This window comes from Ornithodoros turicata, chromosome 3 (genome assembly GCF_037126465.1).
Source record: "Ornithodoros turicata isolate Travis chromosome 3, ASM3712646v1, whole genome shotgun sequence".
NCBI classification, from domain to species: domain Eukaryota; kingdom Metazoa; phylum Arthropoda; class Arachnida; order Ixodida; family Argasidae; genus Ornithodoros; species Ornithodoros turicata.
The window spans coordinates 46,884,663-46,908,679 of NC_088203.1; the positions used below are offsets into that span (position 1 = coordinate 46,884,663).

The window sequence follows — 24,017 nt, forward strand, 5'->3', positions numbered from 1 at the left end:
TAGCGTCGGAATTAATAAAAAGTTGTGATGCTACTTAAGAATGTCATTGAGCAGTCAATAATTCAGAATGGCGAACGGGACATGATGTCGTACCTCGATGCCGTGGGACATCTAATGCATATTGAGTAGAGCTGTAAATTTGGAAGAATTTTGAAGTGCAGAAAACAAAGCTGCCCTTTTAATTTAAAAAAATGTAAATAAAACTATGTTTTCACTCCTGCACAGTCTATATTTGTGAACCAACAGATGACGGAAGAAGCCCCTAGTGTAATATGAATTATAAATACAGACCTCATGCTTCAGTGAAACCAACAAGGTTGCATGTAAAGTTATATGAAGATCCGAAATTGACTTTTGGCAGCATGCCAGAGGACCGCCTTCTTTCTTACGTAACACGGATCAGTAGGCGAAGTGGGACTGTCTACAGCATACATTAGGCCAAATGGGACCCCCTGCAGTTCGAGGTCGGTGAACCTGCTAAAGGATGGCGAGATAATCTGCTAAGAAGCATTAGGCAAAATGGGAATAGGCGAAATGGGAAGACACGCCCGAAACTCGCCAGTTCCATTGCGGGATAAAGTGAGGCGCTTCATGCGTTTCACGTCATCGGACGTCAGAAAACGTCACAAATTAAAGTCATGGAGACATGCGGTGGCTAGTGATTACTGATTGGTTCCCATGAGGATGAATTCGTTTTCTGAGCCATGATTGGTTTTGAAATTTGTTCGCGAGCGCTCGAACAGGCGACAGCGCGGCGGCTGTGCCGGTCGGAACCGGCGTCCACGGAGTCGCCGGCGTCCGTTTCGGACGGCTCGTGTTGTGTGCCGGTTGTGTTGGACTATGAGTTCTGATTTTTTCTGTTTAAAAACGCAAGCTGTATCATGTGAGCGTCCTCGAACAGTCACAGCTGCCAGGGAAGATGCCTGCGCAACATATGTGCTCTGCTTCTTGGTGTAGAAACTATTCGAGCGTCCGAACGCCTCGTACCCGATACCTGGTCAACGACTGCCGAGAGGTAAGTCATTTGTCGTTGCTTGTTGCCTTACAACACCGCATTCACTTCGTGTATTGTGAATAAGTTGCTTAACAGTTACCGGAATACGCGGTGACCGAGACAGACAGCGTAGTTTTGCAGATACGATGGTAGACGATATTACTTTTCGTGAAACAATATCATCTAAATGTTATGATTAAATACCCGTTCACGTCGTACTGTATAAAGGTATGACGCTACTGTAAGCTTTATAAGTCTGATTCTTGGTGATTTCGCTCGACAAGTTTCGTCAGACGCGTTGACTTAGTAGCTGTTCTGTACATAGCGCCAAAGCCAAGATTGTCAGGCTAATCGGTCTGAATATATAATTGTGAAGTAGCGCAATAAAAGGTATTTTTCGTACTAAGGTCGCTCATCACACCCCATGACTGCGAGCTTCTCACAACCCTACCACCGTTGTTATTTTTCGCGTTCAATAGCACCTTTTTTCCTTTCTTTTTCCGTTCTTTCTATTTACATTGCAACTTTCACATGCATAACCATATATCTGATACCAATTGTTTTCATCTTGCAGCCACTGCGCTCCAGTTCCCAGTAGCAGTCCTTGCCAGAGGCAGTCCGACATCATCAGGCTTCTTCAAGCAAATTTTGGAGCAATATAAATGTCATCCTGTGTACGTCTTGCTTGCATAACCGTATGTCGCACAATAAAATACTTCGTGTGACAAAAACAACCAAGGCTCAGTCGTATTCCTGTAACTCCCACTACATTCCGACAAACGCGAACAAAAAAACAGTGCATGGAAGAAAAAAAGGAACAACAAAAGAGGACGGGAAGCAGAGCAGAGAGGAGGAAAGTAGTAAGAGAGAAACGGATGACACGTCATTTACGTCATTCGCGACATAATCGAAAAACAAAAAAAATAGGGTAGCTAGTCCTCAGACATTGGTCGAGCTCCGGAGGTCACGTGAGTTTTCTGCTACAATAGATTTATACTACAGCTTCGCGCCCCTGCCTGTACCTTGAACGCGCGGCCATGCGAGCCGAGAAGGACAGTTCAACAGTGCAATTTTAGGTGAACGCGAAGGCGGCGCTAGTGGTGGGCGCAACAATTTGCACTCCAAATGACGTAAAACACCAAAAAAGTGAGCAGCGAGGATGCTTGCTTGCTCATTTGTAATTATTTGGGCCTGTAATCCCATTGGGTTCAGAAAGGCTGCTAAATGCCGATGGCCGGCACAAGAAAAACTTGTTTGGAATTTCGTCCCGTTGCGGTTCTAGCGAATTTTCGCTTTTCGAATTAGCTTTTTCGCTGCTTCCTTCCTCTCTTTTCCTTTCTTTTTTCTTTATCGTTTTTTACTTTTGTCGGTTCGTTCCGGAGCCCTGCCTTGGAAAGCTGCTCCTGTTTAGTTTCGGTATAATCAGCGGCTTCGGAATGTGGGGGCAGGGGGGGGACAGTCCGCCTCTCCTCGAGTTTTCACGATGGCTCTGCCCCCCCCCCCCCGAACTTTCGCTCTGAGAACCCCGCCAACCCATCTTTCGTCCGTAAGTCTCATCCGAGACAGATTTCATTTCAGCCCTTTTACCGCAGAATAAAAATGAACACCGGTTTAAAAAGTAGTACGTAGAAGACGAGTAAAACACGAAATTCACCCGAATGGGTACAATCTACGTGATACTGTATGTGCATACCTACTACGCAAAGAGCAGTGACATGCTATGGAGCTGCCTTGCTTATATGGTACAAGAAAACGTAGATTTGCTCTCCAGCAAAGGACACTGCCTTGTTTTTGGTCAACGCAGGGAGGCCTTCAGTGGAACCTCTTATCCCGCAGCGCGGAGTTCGCTGGTACGTTTGATGACTCGTGAAGCTTATCTGGCCGTTTTGCCACAACCATAACTAGAATAATTGACAGAGCGTATAGTGCCATCTGAACTGAGAGCGCAAGATACACGGACAAAGAACGGAGAAACAGACAGGACGGGCGCTAACTTCCAACTAAGTTTATTGAAGAAAATGAGTAAGAAAGCATAAACCCCCTCACAGCACACGTGTCACATTCTGGGCGCACCGGTTCTGAGCACACCGGTTCTGAGGAAGATCAGTTCCTTTTCGGTTAGAGATATAGAAGGTGTGCTAACGCATACATCTTGATGGTTATTTATCTTTTCTGCTTCTATTATTTCCCTTGTTAGTTTAGTCTTGTTTCTTGCGATGATATGGCAATCTCGATAGATGGGTTCACATCCATCAGTGTTACAATGATAAGCCAACCACCCCTCTTTTTTCTTGTTGTTCACATGGTTCCGGTGTTCGCGCAAGCGATCATTGATACATCGCCCTGTTTGGCCTATATAACATTTTCCACAAGTGAGTGGTAACTTATACACCACTCCTTCATCACAGGGAACAAAGGGATTTCTGTGCTTTGTACTGCATGTGTGCGTAGCCTGGGGACAACTCAACTTACTGAGCTTACTTAGCTTTTCTGGGGCCGAGAAGACAACCCTTGCTCCTGCCGTTTCACCAATCTTTTTTAGGCGGTGCGAGATGTTATGCAGGTAGGGAATGACAACTACTCTCCCTCTGTCGGGGTCGGGTGCCGTCAGTTGATTAGGGCCATGAGCTCGAATTTGCCTGAGCAAGGTTTAAGCTACAGATACCACAACATGCGTTGAGTAACCTGGTCTATGCAACCTCTCGGTTTGTCGTTGAATCAACTCTTAGAGTCTTAGTTAAAATCCGCACCACGTTTCAACATTTTGAAACACGCACGTATATTAAAATATCCATCCCTGAATTTTGACATGCAACTAGGCCAAAACCGAAACCATGGCAACCACGTTTGAGTGGTGGACTTCACGGTACGGATCTGTATATACTTCTGTATGTCAACTGGCGCTCGCAACTATATTGTCTTGGCTTAGAAACCGTATGTTCCTGGAACGTAGAGAGAGGAAAAAGGAATAATAAAACACAAATATACTTCAAGCACTCTTCTCCTTCGGGAAGCGAGAGTTCTCCGTTCCTTTGTTACACTCTGTGAAATTGAACCGCTGTTTTTATACCAGCTATTTATTGACTGACTCTACGTTGCACTATTGTCAGGGCGCTGAGCGGTTGAGCCGTTGACTCTTGAGCTGGAATTGGAATTAGAGCTGGAAATGAAACAAAAATAATAATAAATACTAAATACTAAATAAATACTAAATAAATACTAAAAAGAAAAAGAATGAAAAGTGTTGAGCTATCTGAGCTGATCGAGATCGGTTCACTCTGGAAATTGTTCCAGTGACGACTAGCGCCACCTTCGAACTCAGCTAAAATTGTCCCTCTGTTGAACGTTGAACTGTCCTTCTCGGCTCGCATGGCCGCGCCCATGAAATTAGCAATCAGCTGTTCTCGTTTTGTAGGGTGTGCAAGGTATATCTAAACAGGTAGCGCAACTCCCATACGCCCCTGTGTCTTCAGAATGACGCCATGATAGAGACGGTCAGCGCCATCCATCCGTTGCGCGGACTACTACGATTGTAAATAAATGGCGTCAGAGGTGACGTCAGCAGTATGAATAGCGCATAATTGGCTATGGCGCGTTTTCGTTCGCGCACTTCGTTTGCGTTGTATTCCCTTTTCTTCACCCGTGCAACAGTACCAGACGAGAACACAGAAAAAATAAATCGTATCAGGTTTAATGAAACATATCAATACGAAATACATATAGTGATCACATATCTTGAAAACTCCAAGCAGAAGGGCACCGTGATATCACACAGAAACGACGAAGGTTCACTTAAGCTCCATTTCTTACCTAGAGCAATACGCACACGCAGTGATTAGACGTTTGCATTTATTCAATGAGTGGCTATTGCAAAAAAAACATGACATCGTTGGTGCACAGCTGATTCCTGCTAACACTCACGCTATCATGGCCGCTCGTCCCATGAAATTTTTTTTTCGCGGGGCCAGCAACACGGGATGCATTGTATTCATCAGTTCACACGTTTAATCTTGGCCTACAGATCCGAGATGTCAACGTCGCTACCTGTTTAACCCAAAAATTATACGAACTCCGCATTTCAATGCACGGACACACGGCACGGATACACAGATGCACGGATAAACACGCCCACTGTGACACATGCGCAAAGGACAGGATACGGAAACGTACTCGGGTGGTAGATGATTTCGTATATGTGCACGAGTGGGGCAACATAAAGTTTTTTTCTACATTGAAATTATGAATAACCTATCAGTACGCACACAACCCATGCCCACGTTCTAAAGTTTTTGTGTTTACGATCGTACCTCTACTGTCAACACCGAGGATCGCTCGCGCCTCATGATGGTAGCCTTGCCGATGGGTCTGATTTAGTATTTTCGCTTGTTTTCACTACCAGTTTAGATATACCTTGGAGAGTGCACCAAACTGTTTACAGTAAAAGGTACAGGTACTTAATACGAGTGGGAGAGCTTCGGCAGTCTTCCTGTGGATTCAGGGGTGTATCAACGAAGTTGGGCATAGCTTTCGGGATGGCTGTGTGTGTGACAGCCGGTGTCTTTCTCCGATTGTACATTTGTGTTAATAATTGGGAGTTTACGTCGCGAGACAACTGAGATCACCGTCTGTGCATGTGTGTGCGCGCGCTGTTGTTTAGGAAGCTTGAACTCTGCCCTGATACATATACAGTAATATGAATGTTATACTACTGCGCGCAAGTAACGTCTGATGTAGGTCCAGGGTCTCGTCATGATACAGTGAGGAATACTGAGACACTTGTTTCAGTGGAAATAGGTGTTTTTGCTGCATTAACAGAAGGTGGCTCAAAGTAATAGTACCTCCTTGTGGCCAGGGTGGAGCATGCCTCACTGTGCTTTATGTCCAGTAATTTCTTCTCCAACCGTGTGTCTTTGGCAGTGAGCCACAACGTATGCAGTCTTCAAGCTTTCTTTCACCCGGAAGAACAGCTTACAGCTCTGCAGGTATCAGCATATATGCACGCAATAGGGGGCTGCAATCTAACCCTATAGGTGCCAACTTTTTAAATGGTACTGCGAACACAGTCATAGTACCTTTCATCACGGCACAAAGCATTTATGTCAAAGTCATGCTTGTGAAGGCAAAGCCATGCTTTCCAAATCCAAAGAGGCAAAGTGATGCTTATGGAGGGTTTTATTATGCCCTGCTGCTCAGTGCATGGCTTCTGCTTTTAACTTGGAACAAACCAATAAAGAAAAATATGCCACCTTCAGTCGCCATCGACCAAGCAAACTAAGTCAATAAAGGTGGTTGTTATTCACTCTGCTATGTGAGTGTGTTCATGTTAAGTCACCTGTTTGGATCTGTTAGTACCAGCTAGCTTCCTTGTAATGTAACGGTATGTGACCGCATGGAGCACTCACAATGGCATAGCTGGTCAAAAAGAAAATGTGGGCCATACATCACATAAAACACGTGCATATAGCGTGCCCATTGACTGATTTTTTTATTCTTGGAGAAATATTTTTGCAGTTATAAGGGATGACAACATCTTCTAAATCCGAAGTGGATGTAGTAATTAGGTCTCGTTTAATTATTGGAAATAGAAGGTCGGTGGAAATGCAACGTCGGTTTCCCTATGTGTCGCTATAGTTTTCAAAAGCACGCTCGTGACCATTTAGTGAGAGGACATGGCCCCGAAATAATGGTTGTGTGTGAGTAAGTCTCGGAGCGCTCTTTTTGCCTATTCACTTGAACGTGAGGGAGAAACAACGCTGCAGAACTGCAAGCAGCACATTTAATGTAATGTTGCGCAGGATGCAAGGTTTATAGCGATTTCATATTTCAGCACAATATTTATAAGCTGTAAAAATAGGTGCAAGGGTACGATTGCATACAATGAAGTAGCTGTAGACCTCTTAGACCTCTTTAGACCTCTTCTTGGCGTGGGTGCTTAGCATAAAGAGTGACCTATTAATAAACGTACTTGGGGATTTCTGAATGTGAAGATCGTAGGAGAGAAAGGAAGGCAAACAAATACAACAGAGGGTGCCATTCATTTCTCACACTTGTGATTTCAGTTACTTTTTGCTCTTGGTTTTCTTCAGCTCCGACATCTGATAACTAGAATTTGCGCTGTATATCCACACGAATAAAAAAGATGCAAAAATTTCTGTGACAAAATTTCATTGGTTTTTAGACCTTGAAAAAGGCATTCTTGGGTTCTAGGGTATTCAAAGACAAGTGAAAACAAAAGGGCTTGAAGTATTATGTCTAGATACATCTCTTGCAGCTTTTGCATGGCAAATCGTTGTCTAGGAAGGTACGCGAATCAATGTGGATGTTCCTGAAATTAGAATCTTATTTCGTTACACTTTGAGATTACCGTATGCTGGTTACAAAAAATTAAGGCACCTCTGCTGACTTCTGTTGATCCGAGAGAAAATAGTTTTTACTTGCAAACAAACAAACAGTTTCTTCACATTCATATGCAGCTTATTTGCAGAAAGGCATTTCGAGAGTCTGTCCCGTACCTGTTCCCTGCATTTATCAGAACGTAGGCTCACATGGAAAAGCACAGGCAGGTTCCGATTTCACGGTTCTACAGTTCTGAGGCTGGAACACACACAAACACACACAGACGGACAGAGACAACATATCCACACGGTATCGGTATCTCGCTTTTTCGTCGATCGTCACCTTTCAACTCTCTGATTTCACAACCAAGGCCGCCCTGCATGAGAATGGCGATGTCCGTGACAGTGTTCATAATATAGCAGGTGTCCACAATAGCTGGAACCAACACCGGGAACTCATTTGGTGACTTGCGACACGAATTCAGAGTTCTACATACGCAAATTTGACAGGCGAGCAGAACAAAGCATTAACTGCAGTGTCAACAGAATCCTGATAGCCTGCGAAAAATACAGTAAACGATTCGTCCAGACACGGTACTCTCGCTCCCAGCCCACCGCAAAGAGCCATACCCCGCGGGGAACTATTTCGAGACGCGGGAGCCAAAAGACTTCGCTGCTCTAAGGCTGTCGTGCCTGTCGACCAATCAGAGACGATTTATTTTGAAAGTAGTTTGAATCTGAAGGGTTTGTATCGCGAAAGTTGATTTTTATGGCTTTATCTTTACACCGTGGATTTTTTCGTGGTTTATTTCGAGGAGTTTATTCTCGCTAGTTTATTTTGCGAAGTGTAAACCAGAGTGATCCCCACCGCGATGCGCATTTGCCTCAGGCCCCGCACACCCCTAGCACCGGCCCTGGCTCTTGGCAGACATGAGGGGCTTCGTTTCCCTGTATACAGTTCATATTCAGTTCATATTTTTATGCATAGAATTTATGCATAAAATATGTATACATTTTAATGTATACAGCCAGTTTCGACGTTGGGGCCAACATGTATACAGTTTCAAAAATATTTTTTAAATATATGCTTTCGAGTTTGTATACATTTTGGCTGCCTAATTTGTAACGACTCCCGCGCCCATTTCTTAGGAGAGCCATATAAAAACTAGATAGGAGCTTTGTACATTTTGTATCTACTTTTAACCTACCCAACCCAGGATTCTGTATACATTCCGTATACACTCAGGAATTCTTTTTTTTTTTTTTCATAAAGGGCATACCATCCTGGTAGGGTGGGGGGGAGGGGGCGTTCGACACGAAATTTCTGTGGGTTCCGAGCAAATTTTTGGGGGTGTTAGGGGTGCTTGAGAGGTGCTGGGAAAATCCCTGACGTGAACCACAGCCGAGAACGCAGCCGACGTAGGAATAAGGTACCACAAGGTTATTTACGCGATGGTGCTCACATTTTAAAGGGACTGTAAAGTGAAAAATAACCCCAATATTTTTGCACGCTATCGTGGACAACATCATTGTTTTATAACACTCAGGAAGCATTACTTCACAATTCGGCATATTTCTTACGTATACATATTTTGAAGATTGTCGGAACATGGACGGTGCTGCCAACGAACGGCGAAAAAGACCAATTTGGGTTTCGGGTCCAGGGCTCCCACGGATTGGTCAACCCTTACCATGTGAGAGTTAAGTTTGCAGAGAACAAAGTTGACGCACATTATCTTACAGGTAAACGCCATTTTAAAAATGACACTCACTTCCATAATTTCTACATTAATAAACCATTCCGCTACGAGGTACCATCCGCCGCGCCACCTGCAAGGCCGTCTGCGTTATCGCGTTTATTATCTACGTCGTTTATTATCTACGTCGTGGGTGGTTATGTTGGTCGCGCGAAGCAGAAAATGGAAGTGAATGACATGTCTGTGGCTGCTGTGTCACGTATTAGAGAGACCTACATATGCCTGGTGTAGTTTTGGTGTTCGGGGATGCAAAAATCATCTTCGTTCATCTTCGACGACGGGCGTTTCCTACCACAAGATTCTACAGGAGAGTGTGCGAAAACGACTGTGGTTCGAAGGGCTCGGCTATTAGATACAGCAATCGTGTCGTGTGTGGTGAGCTCATTTTGCTGCCGATGACTACGAAGATGCCGTAGCAGGCGAATTGCGAAGACATCCGAAGCAAACTCCCGTTCAGTAACCAGTGATTTTGCCTCACCGAGGTGACGAATTCAACACAAGGTCCCAGGTATGTAAAGGTGGCACACAGGTATAAATTATAATATAGTGGTGACGTATTACATTTAACTTATGTTATCCTACTTGTCCCGTACTGAACATTGTCAACATACACAAATTTAATTTTAGGGGCCTTCCTGCGTGGAAGTGGCGCCAGTCTGCTTCGTGTGTGTTTGTATATCCAGGCACTCAAGTTGACATGACAGAAATAGCTGGAAGCAGGTATGCAAAGTCCACAGATGGAAGCACTAGATCTGTTACGTGTTGCAGAGTTTGCGACATTTTTAGAGTCTTTGGACAGGCGCAGAACATTAGTATGACGTCAACAGAAGGAGAATAAACCGATGGGAACTACTAGCTTCTTTGAAGGGTAGAGGAATACTTCGTATTGAGGTATAGTTATGACTAAGGAACGCTAATTAATTTTCTAGAGATGCATCCTCTACACTTGACTGCCCAGTTCATTGTCTTTGAAGCCCCACTACTGGAATTGCTCAAAGTGTATCGTAGCTACAGTGAGCCATGCAAGGTTACCACATCATATTTGTCCTAAATTTGCAGATTTCCCCTATCTCGGACACAACGGTTATTTCTCTTTATTGCTGTCCTGGTTCTACCTTCTCAGAGATTAATGTGGTTCTCCATGCATTGCGTGGGCACTGCCTTTTTCTAGTCAGGCTTTCAGATTCTTGTTCTGTTGAATAAATCTTCAATTGAGGGTTTGCAGCCATCACGCTGTCAACTGTGTGTGCCCCTGATCTATATTGATGTGCTATAACGGTATAGCACATCAACATGCCACCAACCAACCAACAACAACCAAACAACCTTTGCCTTACTTTATCAACATGACATTTTTTTTTTTTGTAGCCGCAGATCAAATAGTTTTCCTCTGCACCCCGCCACGAGTGAAAAGTGTAGGGTAGTCCTACTTTTGGACGGAAACTACAGGATGTAGCCACATCTATAACATCCACATCCACATATAAACATCCACATATCTAAAATTTTAGTCGACGGAGATTTGGTCTTGTTCATTTTGTTGCAGGTTTTACAACTCTCAAGTACATTACAGCATCAGAGGGCAGAAAGTCCTAAATCCTTAAATCCCTCTCCTCCTCTAAAAAGAACCTCCTAAATCCGTGGACAATAAAAAAGAAAAATATAGTTTGAGTTGTGACAAAATCATGCTCCTTCTCTTACATTACATTTCAATGAAATGTTACCATGCGTTTGTCGTGTACACTGAAGCCAGTTTCAATTTGCAGGGCTGTCAAACGTACTTTACAATCAATGCTGCATGGTTACATCTCAACCATGCTCATTGGTACATCTCAATTACAGCAACAGAGAACTTACGCAATAAATTATTTAGCCATTTTGGAGCACTATTAGCCACATCAATGCGTGGCTAACTTTGAACCCAGATCAAGGGTTGCTAATAATTGAAGTCAACCCTCAAGTCCTTCTTTACAAATGTTAGTTGGTGACATGATAATGAATCAGATACATGTACTCATTTTACCAAAACAGAGTTAATGAAGTGTTAAATTCCATTCTTGGCCCAAACATTGATTAGCAGTTGGAAACCTGCTGAATAAGAACATATTAAAAGGTTATGAACAAAGATCAACTGAACGACACTGATGAAAATTATCTTATTTACTCCTCATATATACAAGACATAAGTATAATCTACAAATACAGATATGCCCCCGGGTTACTTAACCCTACAGGAACAAAGTAATAATTATAATATGCTGTGACTGCAAAGAAAAACCAATGAGAGAAACTTGCAGCTAGCAAGAAATGAAAATTTGCTGACATCAATATATAAATTTCTACAAGTGTGCAGGCTGATTGGAAAAGCATCCCCAATAGCATGCACGACGCAGGAAGAATACTTTGTACTGTAATTTCTCAGAGCGCCCCATGTCCTTCATTTGAATAGCGGACAGGTGATATAACGGAATTTCCTGCAGAAATAAGGGTTTTCCGTCCAGTTTGCCGTTCAAGTAGTGCGTAAAGATCCCGCGGCGCTGCCGCGTATGTCCGTCATTCTGTTCGGTTTCCCGGACGTATGTAAGATATACTTGCAGGACTTCGGTGTCAAGGCACAGTATTTCGAAATATTCGTTAGTTGTGTTGCCATCGTCTGTCTGCTTTCCACACGCATTCTCTACCTCTCGGCAGCAAAAACACTAGTCCGTATTATCCATCGGTTTGCATTTCCCACATGAACACCTGCACGACGAAAAAACAGCGCTTGTTTCGGCTTGCACAAGTGCTTCTCCCTGATACATGTAAATTTCACAAACCAGTCCGTGTTCACGGCACGGTCAGCTTCTGCTACGAAGCACACACTTTCCAGCACGCTATCGCACGAAGAGAAGTTCTGTGTGAGCGATAGTTCTTGAATGCGGAATTCCAGCACACTCATGTTCAAGAGGTTCGACATTCTCGACGTAGAAAGTGGTCACAAATGCCCACTGCCATTTTCGCTTTCGCTGGATTAGCCAGCGGAAGCGCGCGTATTACATGCGTCCTCGACAGATGGCGCGGGCTGATGCAATTGTTGACAGACTCCTCGGTTTCCTACTAGGTACCTGGACATGCAATCATGGAAAATTCGATTAAAGAAAAATTACAGCGATTTCAGCGGTCCAAGCTTTTCGCTGAACATAAAGTTTCGGTACGTTTATGTTCACTTTTCGGTTTTTCGGCTTTAACAATAAATGACTGGAAAAGCAAAAAAGCACGATGAGCACATCAGCAATGGGGCATAGTCTCGTCCCTGGCGATGAAACTTCCCTTCATCGTCTCAAACAAAGTTGTCGTTGTCGTTGTTGTGGAACAACCATGCCTTGTCAGGCAACCTCGTGCCTACAAAGATTCCAACATGCTAGAACTAATCCCCACCCCATCATTTCCGCATGTTATTCTCTGCCCTCGGGCCATCTCCGTTCATTTGCTTCTTTTCTATCATGGATGGTGGCGGTTATGATAACTCCCGCACTCTCTGCATGCTGATGTGACAATCTTTTATTTGATGTGAGAAAAACCGCCGAAAAATACGGTGCCAATTTCACCAAATGATTCTAGATTCCGATCTCATTTGTCTCGCGACGTAAACACCCAATTATTATTATTGTAGATTCCTATGAACAGCATTAATATTTCCACACATTTCTGGCGATGAAATTTCCCACTCCTCACTTATCATTGTTGCTGTTCCACATATCCGGCATGACTAACAGACCTCTGTGAGTGGTTTGTGACGCCGTCTATGAGGCTGCGTGTAGCTCTGACCACCTTTTCGGTTCTTTCTTGCATTTGTCAACTCAAATTTCGTATGAAAAAACTAAACGAAAAAAGAACATAAAAAACGTATCATACATGATGTTTGTGCAGACTAGGCTGCAGTTTTGTAATGGAGCACTGTACAACGCTCATTCACCTGTAATTTTTATTTTATCGCTGAGTGCCCCCGTTTACCCTGCACCCTGTCAAATGTTCTTGATCTGCAGAACGTAACATATATCCCGTAAGTTCTGACGGAGGTTCTGACGGTCTCCTACTGGCATCAGACGAGAAATTTTCACTTACCGCTATTAGCCACAGTGTACGAACTGCGCTGCTCGTTTCAGCAACATGTAACCCATCATCCATCAGTGTTGACGATACACTATGTATTAAGCAAATATCAGACATGTTGACGTACTTGAAGCATAACTGGCTTACTTGTCTTGGCAGACATGGTGGATGGTACCTTCTCAGACAACGTTTAACATCTCGTGTTTGTCGATTACTATATTTTGCATAAAATTTGCTCATGGTTTGTAAGAGGGGGTCACAAAATGTACCCCGAAACAATTTCAATTTTCAAATAATTCATTTTGCTTGGTGGTTGGTGATGCATTTAGACAAGAGACAGGGTATCTCCCTATTTACCGTTCCAACGCACGTCCTCTCATTATAAAATGAAAACAACCTGTGCTCCAGAATGTTCCTGTAGCCTCTTTTTTCACTTAGTTTGTTCGTTGTAATCATCGACCCAAGACTTTCAGAGCACTTCAGAGCACTTTCGCACGATGACTTTTGCATGATTTTAAGCGTTCCACGATTAAGGAAGTCTGTGCGAGACTCAATACATACAAGGTACTTCTGGGGAACATTTATTCGACGGTTTGGAAAATTTAAAAGGAGACGAACTTCACTCGAATATGAAGAAAGGGGTGGGAGGCCAACAGCAGCTGTGATGAGCGAAGCCATACACCGTGAGGAGCTTGTTTTGAAAGAAGGCCCCCGGTCGGCTTACAGGGGCTTAGAGTCATCCCGGATCAAGTTCGCGGAGTGTTTTCATTCTTTTCGTTTTCATTTCACACTACACTTCACGACCACAAAGGGATGAGTAACATTGTAGCACACTGGGTTCCGCAAAACTTGCTATATGATCAAAAATTGTCTCGGGACTTGGTGCCGTCAACTGATTGATAAATTCCATGTTAGCAACACCCAGCTCATCCTAAACATTGTCGCTGGCGGCGAACCGCGGATTTATGAGCTAGAACCAGAAGAAGGCAGGCAACAGAGTGGGTCTTCCGAACGAACATCGTGTGAGAAGGTAGCCGCCGAGGCAGCGATATGGGGGGAAGGGGACGGTTGTCACTTTCGTCACCTGCGGTGGTCATCTGGCAACCGTTCCACTAGTGAAACGAAGAACAGTAACCGCCGCTCGATATACGACTGTGTGCCTGCCCCAAGTGTTTGCGCGAGCGGGGTTGAGAGGACTCGTGTTTCACCACGACAATGTGTCCTCTCACACTGCAAAACCGACGGCCGCATTTCTCGAAGATGAAAGAGTCCGAATTCGGGCAATCCATCTTACAGCCCTATGTTGACCCCATATGGTTTCCTCTTCCCGAAAATTAAAGAAAAGCTAAGGGAGACTCGTTTATCAAGTGCAAAGTAATTGGAGCAGCCTACGAAACGGAGGTTTTCGACTTCTCACAAGAGGAGAGGCTTGGATGCTTCCATGACTGCTTCCGGAGGGTGCCGATGTGTATTGAGGGCTAGGGAGATTATCTCGAAAATATTTAAACACTAAAATAAATTTCAAGCATGTCCCCTGTCTGTGTTCAAACATTTTCTAGTTACCACCGCATTAATTCTTTATTGCTTACCGCTTTTATGTTAGCGGCAGTGAAAGCCTTGTAAAAGTCTTCGACCAGTTTCTGCCTTTCTCCTAAACGCCTCACGAGGTCACGGACGTTCAAAGTGTAGTGGTACGTCAGGTCTTTCTGGAGTCCCGCAATTTTCTTAAGGAAGCAAAGAAAAATATTGTATGGCATACATACATCTGTGAATACTGCTACATACATATAAATTGCTAAAAAATGCTACACACAAATAAATTAGTAAATCAACTAATCATAATGAGGTTGCTTAGGTAACGCACCGATGTCCTGGCACCTGCCGGCAACTATGCGTCGCTAGCACTATCCTACACAATTTTACGGGATGTTAGTTTCGCAAGTTTCGTATATTTGTGTGCCTTGCATAAGAGAGAACTCTCATTAGGACCGGTCTACTTCTTCCACGACACGTCCTGTGTGACTCTTGCACTCGAACACACAGAGGTTTTTGGATACAAGTAAGACTTGAAAATGGACACAACGCTGACATAGAGAATGCCGAGGCACTTCAACGGTGAAATCTTAGGTTATCCTACAGCCCTCGCTATTTCATGCACAATGAGCACCCGTGTTAATGTAGGACACCTGATGGATGTCCATCTGCTTCACAAATACAGGAATTGTTAAGGTATTTTGCACAAAAAGGTAATCGTGCTTACCTTTAAGATTATGTTGACTTTATGTCGACTGGGACGAAAAATTATCAATATTAGTCTCGCGTGGAGCTCAAGATAGAACACTCCATCCCATGTACAGTAGAGTTAATGCGCCCTGACAATACTGATAGTGACGGGACATGAACTGCGAGGTACCACACTCTGTGCAATGCGATGTGCGCTATGTGGTAACAATATCTGAAAGCTGTCTAATCAGCCCTACCCGCACGCTCCCTCCTGAATGATCCACCTAGTGACCTTCAAGACTCATTCTCCATAGTCTTGGCAGTGCTTAATGCACTCGCAAGGCTACTGAGAGGTCTCAGTAGCCTTTGAACGGCACTACGCTTGAGGGATGCATGATGACTGCGTCAGAATACGGCCCTAAGCGCTGCCGTGAAAGCGAGAAGTGGCTTGCGCTGCTAGCAAATAAACGTGCAGTACAAGCCCCTTCCATAAATTATTCGCTTTTGGTTGGGGATAGATTCGACGACAAATATAATGTGACTTATTGCGCAAGAACTGTGAGGCCGTTTCCACCTATAGCGTTTTCAACCTATCTACATAACATGGGAACACTGTATACATACCGATACACACTTCGGCAGCGACGGTTCACGTTTCGCCACGAGCAACCTTACTGGCATTTCGCCGTCGTCACAGACTGGAGTCAAGAAATGTTGCGCGGTTTAAAGGGGTTGCGACAGGTCACCCCAGGTTGCCCCAAATAAACGTAAAAGACGGTTCTTTGCAACGATGTGAACGTCAGTAGAAAGTTTCACAGCGAAGAGGGTCATAGAAGCGGAGAAAATGGGCATCGCGAATACCAAAGCTCATGGGCTCTGACATCACAGCCCTCGCCGCCGCCAGTGAGGCAGCTCACGAGAAGGCACGTGCTTATAGCTCCCAATTCAAATGGACGCTGCTCTGAGCTCTGTGACATCTGCGCTTTGCTCAGGAGTGTGTTCGAGGGCTTGTATCTCGCCAACAACGACACGTAGAATTATATATTTTTTTCCTCAGCATTCTCGTGTGCAGTACAATGCGTCCATGATGTAATCAACCACATCTATCAAATTGTCCCAACCTCTTGAAAGTGACAGTCGCATCCGAAAAAGTGTCTATCGAATTGATACCATAATATTCGGCATCGCTCCTTGGTCTACTTGGCCGATTTTCATGACTGGAAACTGCTTAGTTATTAGGTAGACGAATTTTAAAGATCAGAGCCGCCTCCGCAGCCGCGGAGGCTCCGCCGGGACCCACGTCAACATGACGTATTTATCTAAGCGAACCACAGGGCTGCGCTGGCAGCGAGCAGTCGACGGTGTTGTTATTGTCCCAAAGTTCGTCTGCTCTGCTTTCGGCAGTTGTGAATAATTGGAAATTCGTTGATATTTCCCTTACAAAAACGAGCGTTGACTTTTTATGTACGTCTTGTTGAATGTCTATGTCCCGTATTGACATTCTGTTGCATTTGTCAGTCTACTGACTTTTGTAAATAGAAACTCTATGCCCTATCTATTTACTTTCGGTGTATGTACTACTGATATAAGCACACAATACAAAACATATATAAATGTTTACATAGATTTTGGATGTACCACTGTACATAGAAACACAATACAAACTTTATAGACATTCTATGTACATTTCATTTCAACTGCATATTCTAACGGTGTTGATCAGACATTACATTACTTTATTAAATGTTTTGCTTGATTTGTTACTTTGTTACATTTTCCATGCTACCGCCTGACTGACCAAACTTTAAAGATAACGTATTACACATGACTAAATTTAGTGCATAAAAACATACTAAATATGAAGTGCAGGCAGGAATTGTTATATTTTTCATTCAGGTTCACCTCTGCAGGACAAAACTATTGGTTCTAACCAGAACAACAAACACATTTTAGTGGGTTGCAGTGACAGATTTTGAGAACGACTGGTATATACAAAATACTGTACATTACATGCATACAAAACTGATTCAGGCAAAGTTTATACAACTGATAATACAGAATAAAGATGTTGCCACAATTGATGTGACATCAAACGTAGCACCAAAGACATGAATCATATCTCATGTGTGCTGCTTCTGTCCATCACACACAAGCAGGTGACATCAGGACACTTCAGTGCTATACGTTTCTTGATTTCACTTACACCGACATATTCAATTTCACACGATTCTTTGACACTTGCAAACAAAGTACAGAAACCTGGTAGTGATGTTAAGAAAAAACTCTCTATGTGCATTTTTACCACCATTCAACGTTACAACATTTCAGTTTAGGGAAACAAAAATACTGCACACACGACCAAACACAGTACCTGTGTAGACATACGAATTGCACCGCCATGACTTGTCAAGGTCTTTAATACAGTATGTGAATCCGTTCACTGCAATTTTCTTGTAATAGCGTGTGCCACAACTATGCAAGACCCTTTCCCAAACACAACAAAGGAGTCATGTGTTCTAATATGTTTTCTGAGGGGGTATCCCTTTAGGGTGTATTGTACAAAGGATTCAACCACATTGACACCGGATGTATTGCACATCTGATAGAGCCTTGGTAGATTACGCAATATCAAATACTTTTGAACATATCGTGTCCCATTATTCATCCCTTCGAATGGGAAAGAGGAGTATCCCCATAGCGGGCCCCACTCCCTGACGCTGTCTACCAGGTGAAGCAAGAGGTGTATTATATGTCATGTGTTGCTTTCCATATAATGCCTGGTACTCAGTCAAAAAGGAAATCATTGCACTTTTTATCATTCCGAGCTTATCCACTGGCACCGACTCTCCGAGCAGGACGTGCATAATTTGTACAAATTTCATCGAGTTTTTGAGATACTTTCTTGGCAAGATTCCCCACAACACAACCGCGGAATAGTATATGAGCCAGTTGCGCCACTCCGATGCCTTCCAGTACCTCCATGCGTCCACAGAACGCGGAAGACGGGGCATTTCACATGTAGGCTGTAGGGCTTTTAACCTGCTGTCTACCTGAGACAGGTGGCTCACAATGTGGTATTTCTTTGGACCTTTGTGTGTGAACCACATGCACGCAGTGGATCGTAAAAGTCCAGAACACACTGTGTGCATATAGTCTACAACCAAATTACCACGAAAAAAGAAAAATGAAAGCAGAAATAGCATGCTGCCCCCTTTGACGCCGCACACTGCAGCACCGTTTCTTTCAGCTTCGGTAGCATGTGAAATGAGTACGACAAATGGGTACGACTTTGGGGAGGGTGTCTTCCATTGGGTAAACACGTTGTGCAATTGTGTGTGTATCACCACAACGTGTCCATGACACAAGAACTGGGCAGAAAAGATACTTTGTCACGGAAATTGTAGCTGCTTCAGGGAGGTGAGCATTTATGAGCCTCAGTAAACTTTCAGTGGCTTCTTTCGAGCAGTGATGCTTGAGACTGTGTGCCATTTTATGAGAAGACTCTGGCCATGTGTCACTTTGGAGCTGCTGTATAGCTTCTCATCCTCCAACAATCAAAATGATATATTTTCATGACGGAACTTCTGCCGTAGGTATCTGACATTCTAAAAGCTAACAAATATGTGGCACTAGGTGAAGTGCACCTTTTAGTCTGGTAGGATTACTTACAAGCTCAGTTGTCACACCAGGTGGTACTGAAGCATCAGCTGTTGCTGCCTCATCATCTGACGATTGTTCCCGATCATTTTCATTGGCTCCCGGATCACCCGTCGATTCCTCGTCACTTGAGCTCGCGTAACAATGTGATTCGCCGATGTCTACAGAAGACTCCAGAACCGTTGATAGGTATGGAAGTGAGGCTGCTTCATTCCCATGCTGCTCGTAGACAGAATTGGGGCGACTCGCACCAGGAGATTCAGTTAACTCGGTGTCTGGGCTACTTCCGATCTCTGAGGGACGAGGGGTATTTGTGCAGTACTCGGCGTCTGTTCTTCCAGCTGCGGACTCTCCTAGCGCATGCTTTTTCATCCGGTATTAAGTACGAAGTGGTATTTCGGCCTCAGCATCCCACAAAAACTGGTTGTACTTGCGTTTACACGAGGAAACTGAGCAAAGCCACAGCCGGCCATAAGCAAGAACCCAGTACAGCAGATTTAGACTTCCTCTCACGTTTGTATTACGGCTTAGAGCAACGTGTCTTTGGTTCACTACAAAAAAAGAAAGTTCTATTTTCGTTATTATACGTTTTTTTTTTATTATTTCAGCTAATCTAAAACAATTTCTCTTGTCCTTGCCAGTGGTCTTGGAATCCGAAAAGAGCCAATCCAAAGCCATTCCAATCCATGCCAGTTCTTCTTGCCCTCCTCTCTCTTCTACGCAGCCATTCTACTTCTGCCATATTGAAAACTAAAAGCACATTGTGTTTCGGCGCGTTGTTTGAGTATCAGCAGTACTGGTGTCTGCTCCGTCGTGATACACATACTTGTTACACATACTTGTGGCCGGTGACGGAAAAGGAAGTGGGATGTATACCCACTCCGTACAGTTGTGGACGTGGAGCTCGGCGAAAAAATAGTGTCATGTCCGTCTCGCGTGGACAAAATCAGGAAGACGCCCGTGCTCATCAATTGGGCGAACGACGAAGACCCGGAACCTGGGTTCATTTTAGGCGTTGGTAAGTACTCATTTTGTGTTTCTTGAAGGGAATTATACCAATTAGGGAACACAAGCGTTCTGCGGTGTGGAACTTTGCGCGTGCTGTTCAGGGCCTGCTTCGTAGTAATTCCTTGGCGTTGCAAACTATCCAACGTAATTTGCTTCTACTTCAGGTACGGATGCATGGCGAGGAAAAGGACGAAGCTTGTCAAAAGATGTGATGCCGAGAATACAGATGGAGAACGCAGCGTCGCATTGCCACATGCATGTGTAAGTTACGTATATCTTGGTAACCACGTTCCGAAACGATAACTCCTGCGTCTAATTGAATACGGTGTGCATAATTCCAGCTTTCCCAAAGTATGATGCCGCAGTAGGTGCGCGGAACATCACATCCATTTGTTTGGTTGCGCAAATTTGATATCGGGTAGCCATTCCATGTATGTTTTTTTGCCAGACATTTATACGGTGTACGGTAATTACGGTTTCATTTGCGCCGTTAGGTTCAGTGTCCTCAACACCTCGAGAGGATTGCAGGTCCAAGAGCAGAAAATGAGGACCTCAAAGAGAAACTGAAAAGAACAGAAGAGTGTTCCACCTGCACTATGCTTATTTGAAATGTGCTGATGCGTTTGTTGTATTCCTCGTGAGCTATTCCCAAGAATCAGCGTCTGGGGGTACTGAGTTCAGAAGGGGGTGAGGGTATATATGTTGGCAGTTGAGCCGTAAAGGACAATCTCACACATTGCAAAGTGGGTGTTGCAAGTAACTAGAAGGAGTGTTCATTACTCGGGGGAAGGGGGGATCCCTGCTGCTCTGGCATGTAGAGCAGGGGGATGGCCTCCAGTTTGGATTTAACGGAAACTAAATGAAAGCGCTTTAGTGTGGAGCAATTTACTCTTCTCCTCACCAAATTATCTCATGTTGAGGCCCTCATGCACTTCCCACAGCGAACATTAAAATTTTGTAGGCTGCACAAAATCACCACATGTCCGCCCTCGGTAGCGTCTCTGTCTGCTTATCCCAAGGTAGCGGGTTCCAACCCGGCCGAGGACGGTGACAATTTGGTGGAAGGGCACAAGTTGCTGAGACACGCCGTATTCCGCGAGGGACATTAAATGTAGTGTGTCGTGTGTATAGATTTCGGCGCACGTTAAAGAATCCAGGGGAGCAAAATTAATCCACCAACCGACCACTGTGGTGTCGCTCATGATCACAGTTGTCTCGTGCCGTAGAGCCCCAAATTATTATTATTACTACAAAGTCACCACATGAGCTATGTGTCAGTAAGTTGCTAGATGCAAGTGCTGTTCTGCGTAATGCGCGAGATTCTTGAACTTTCCCTGAGGTTCCTCATACATGATACCGCACCATCCTAGGGAGTAAAACTTCACTGTACAGAACAGTTTGCTTCGATCAATACAGCTTAATGTTGATTCGTTGAAAAAGGTTAAAAATTGGGTGACTTGGTGTTTCATACCTCGAAGCCGTAAACCCCTAGTGTAGGGGAGACAAGCAGAGTGGACGATGCAGTGCTGTGCAGTGCAGTGTGTTGTCCAGTCCTTTGTTTCGTGCTACCGGTAACAGTTTACAGGAACAGGGTGGAGTGGTGACTTTGCATTAGATCATGGGGTCCTTTTTTCCGTGTCGTGTCAGTCAGTCGGTCAGTTTTTTTTTCTCCTTAGAAAGAATAAAATCTCAGCACCGCCGAGACAAAACGACTGGACGACTCATTGCAGTGTGTTGTCCAGTCCGTTTATACAACATAGAACTAACGCCTTTTTCTAATCTTACGACTCCTCGTTAGATGCTGCAAGGATGGTAAAACGTCTAAAGAAGATGGTGGAAGCAGACAAAGGGAGCAGGGACAGTAATCTGAGCCCTTGGTATGTTGGTACTCCAGCACAGTGACACAAGAATGTGCATGAGGTGCTCACCAGCGTAGACGGTGGCACTCATCTGTCATGCCCTTCATTTTAACGTACCAGCTTGCACGTTGAACTGCATGGAATATGAAACAGCATGTGCAAAGTGTGCATGACTTAATGTTCACGTGTTTCACTTATGCAGTTGACAGGTTACTACTTCCATTTCTGAAACTGTTTGAAAGCTGCTACGTGACGCAATGAGTAGTAGTCTCTATCCTAGTACTAAATGGTGGAGGAAAGGTGGAGGGTTTTCCAGCCCGTTTTAGTCTGAATTAATTCACGTGCCATCTGCTTTAATACAGGTGCCACCTGAAATAATCCTGGTGCTATCTAAATTCACCAATGGTGAAAGATGAAACTCACTGAAAAGGTTAGCTAGCTGTAGGACTCGAACCCACATCTTCTGGATTGCCGCATTGCGGATTGCCATTCCGCATTACCAATGGTGTTGTTAAGCGCTATAACCGCGTATTCACAACGTCACCTTAGATTATTCTATTCGAAGGGAAGGTTGAAAAAACTGCCATGTCTTATGTTAAGCATTTGCATGGTGCCGACAACAAACTACACCATTGCTGCTGCCGTCTGCTACGGAGTATCTTCTGACTGAGCTGCAGGATGTCCCTCGCAGATAGAGGAGCACGAAAAGGCATGACTCACAGAGCAGACAATACTATTGGTCCTGTCGTCTGCTACGGAATACTTTGTGATGACTGAGCTGCAGGATATTCCCCGCGGGCAGAAGAGCATGAAAGAACATAACGCACGTAGCGGGCAACACCACTGGTCCTGTCGTCTGCTACGTGATATCTTGTGACTCAGTTGCGGGTCATGTTTTTCCGTGCTCTTCTAACCGCAGGAAATACCGTGTAGCTGAGTTACAAGATATTTCGTAGGAGATGACAGAACCAATTGTGTCGTCTGCTACGTGCGTCATGTCTCTTCGTGCTCTTCTAACCGCGGGTAATATCCTGCAGCCCGGTCACAATATGTATTCATTTGCAAACAACAATTGCCAATGGTGTCGTCTGCTATACTTCCGCTCCAACTTCCGATGTTGCGGCGCCATGCGGATACTCAGCATCAGACGCAGCAAAACTTCAGTCCCGTCAGCAACTTTTTACTTTTACTTCCACTACATGTCTAGAATATTCCGCGGCAATGTCACTCGTGTGAATACACGGCTATAGTGCTGAAAACGCCATATTGATAGATAGATACAGATGGCACCCGGATTAAACTGAATAGCACCTGGACTAATTCAGATGGCACTTCGACTAAAATGAGCAGGACAACCTGTAGTATCACCATCTGTCCAATAAAGTGTCAGTGAGAGTCTTTACTGAATACTTGTTATTTTTACAGCGAGATATTGGGCACGGGGTCCTTGTTGGAACACGAACCTTGGAGTGTCTCCAGGCCAGGTGCGCAGGACAAGCGAACAAGTTCGCCCGAGCACTAATGCGCATTGTGTTCGAGCCAGAAGAAATGAAAGGGAAATCCCTGTGTTACGAAAAGTGAAAGAGTCAAAAAAGGAGAACGATGACGACGATGTGGACAGTAGCTTCTTTCTCTTTTTAATTTTTCCTGTTCATGTGCTACGTTCATTTTAGAACGTCGGCAGGCATGTAAGTTTGCTGCTATAAAGTGTTTGTAGTTTTTAACTAAATAAGGCGTCCCTTCTTTCTTCGGACACGTACATCTGCAGTCACTAATAGGAAGTGGTTGATTCGCTGATCGCTACCACATCACCCTGTTTGGGAATGTGTCCAATGCATTCAAGGACAGAGACGCAAAAGAAGGGCTCGACAGGAACAGAGTGAATGCTGTTATTGGTATTTACACGTTTTGTGTTGTGTTGCATGTCACTTAGCATCACTTTCCATTGTCTTTCCTATTTTGTTCTACACATTCTGTCGTAAAACTTCTTGAGTACAGCTAAATGATTTCCTTTGTGTGATTTATAACAGAGCCAGCCATGACAAATTGCGTGGGGATTCTTATATAGTACTACTGCAATTCTCTTCTCTTC

At 44.2% G+C, this 24,017-nt stretch overlaps 1 protein-coding gene across 2 annotated transcripts in view; it reads right to left on the reverse strand.

Moving 5' to 3' along the window:
• LOC135387008 (uncharacterized) overlaps positions 1–24,017 on the reverse strand; it is a 304,499-nt gene that overhangs the window by 61,004 nt on the left and 219,478 nt on the right. For both annotated transcript variants that reach the window (XM_064616448.1, XM_064616447.1), the window contains exon 17: positions 14,768–14,902. In XM_064616448.1, coding sequence (XP_064472518.1) covers positions 14,768–14,902 — 135 coding nt within the window. The remainder of the gene's footprint in view (positions 1–14,767; positions 14,903–24,017) is intronic.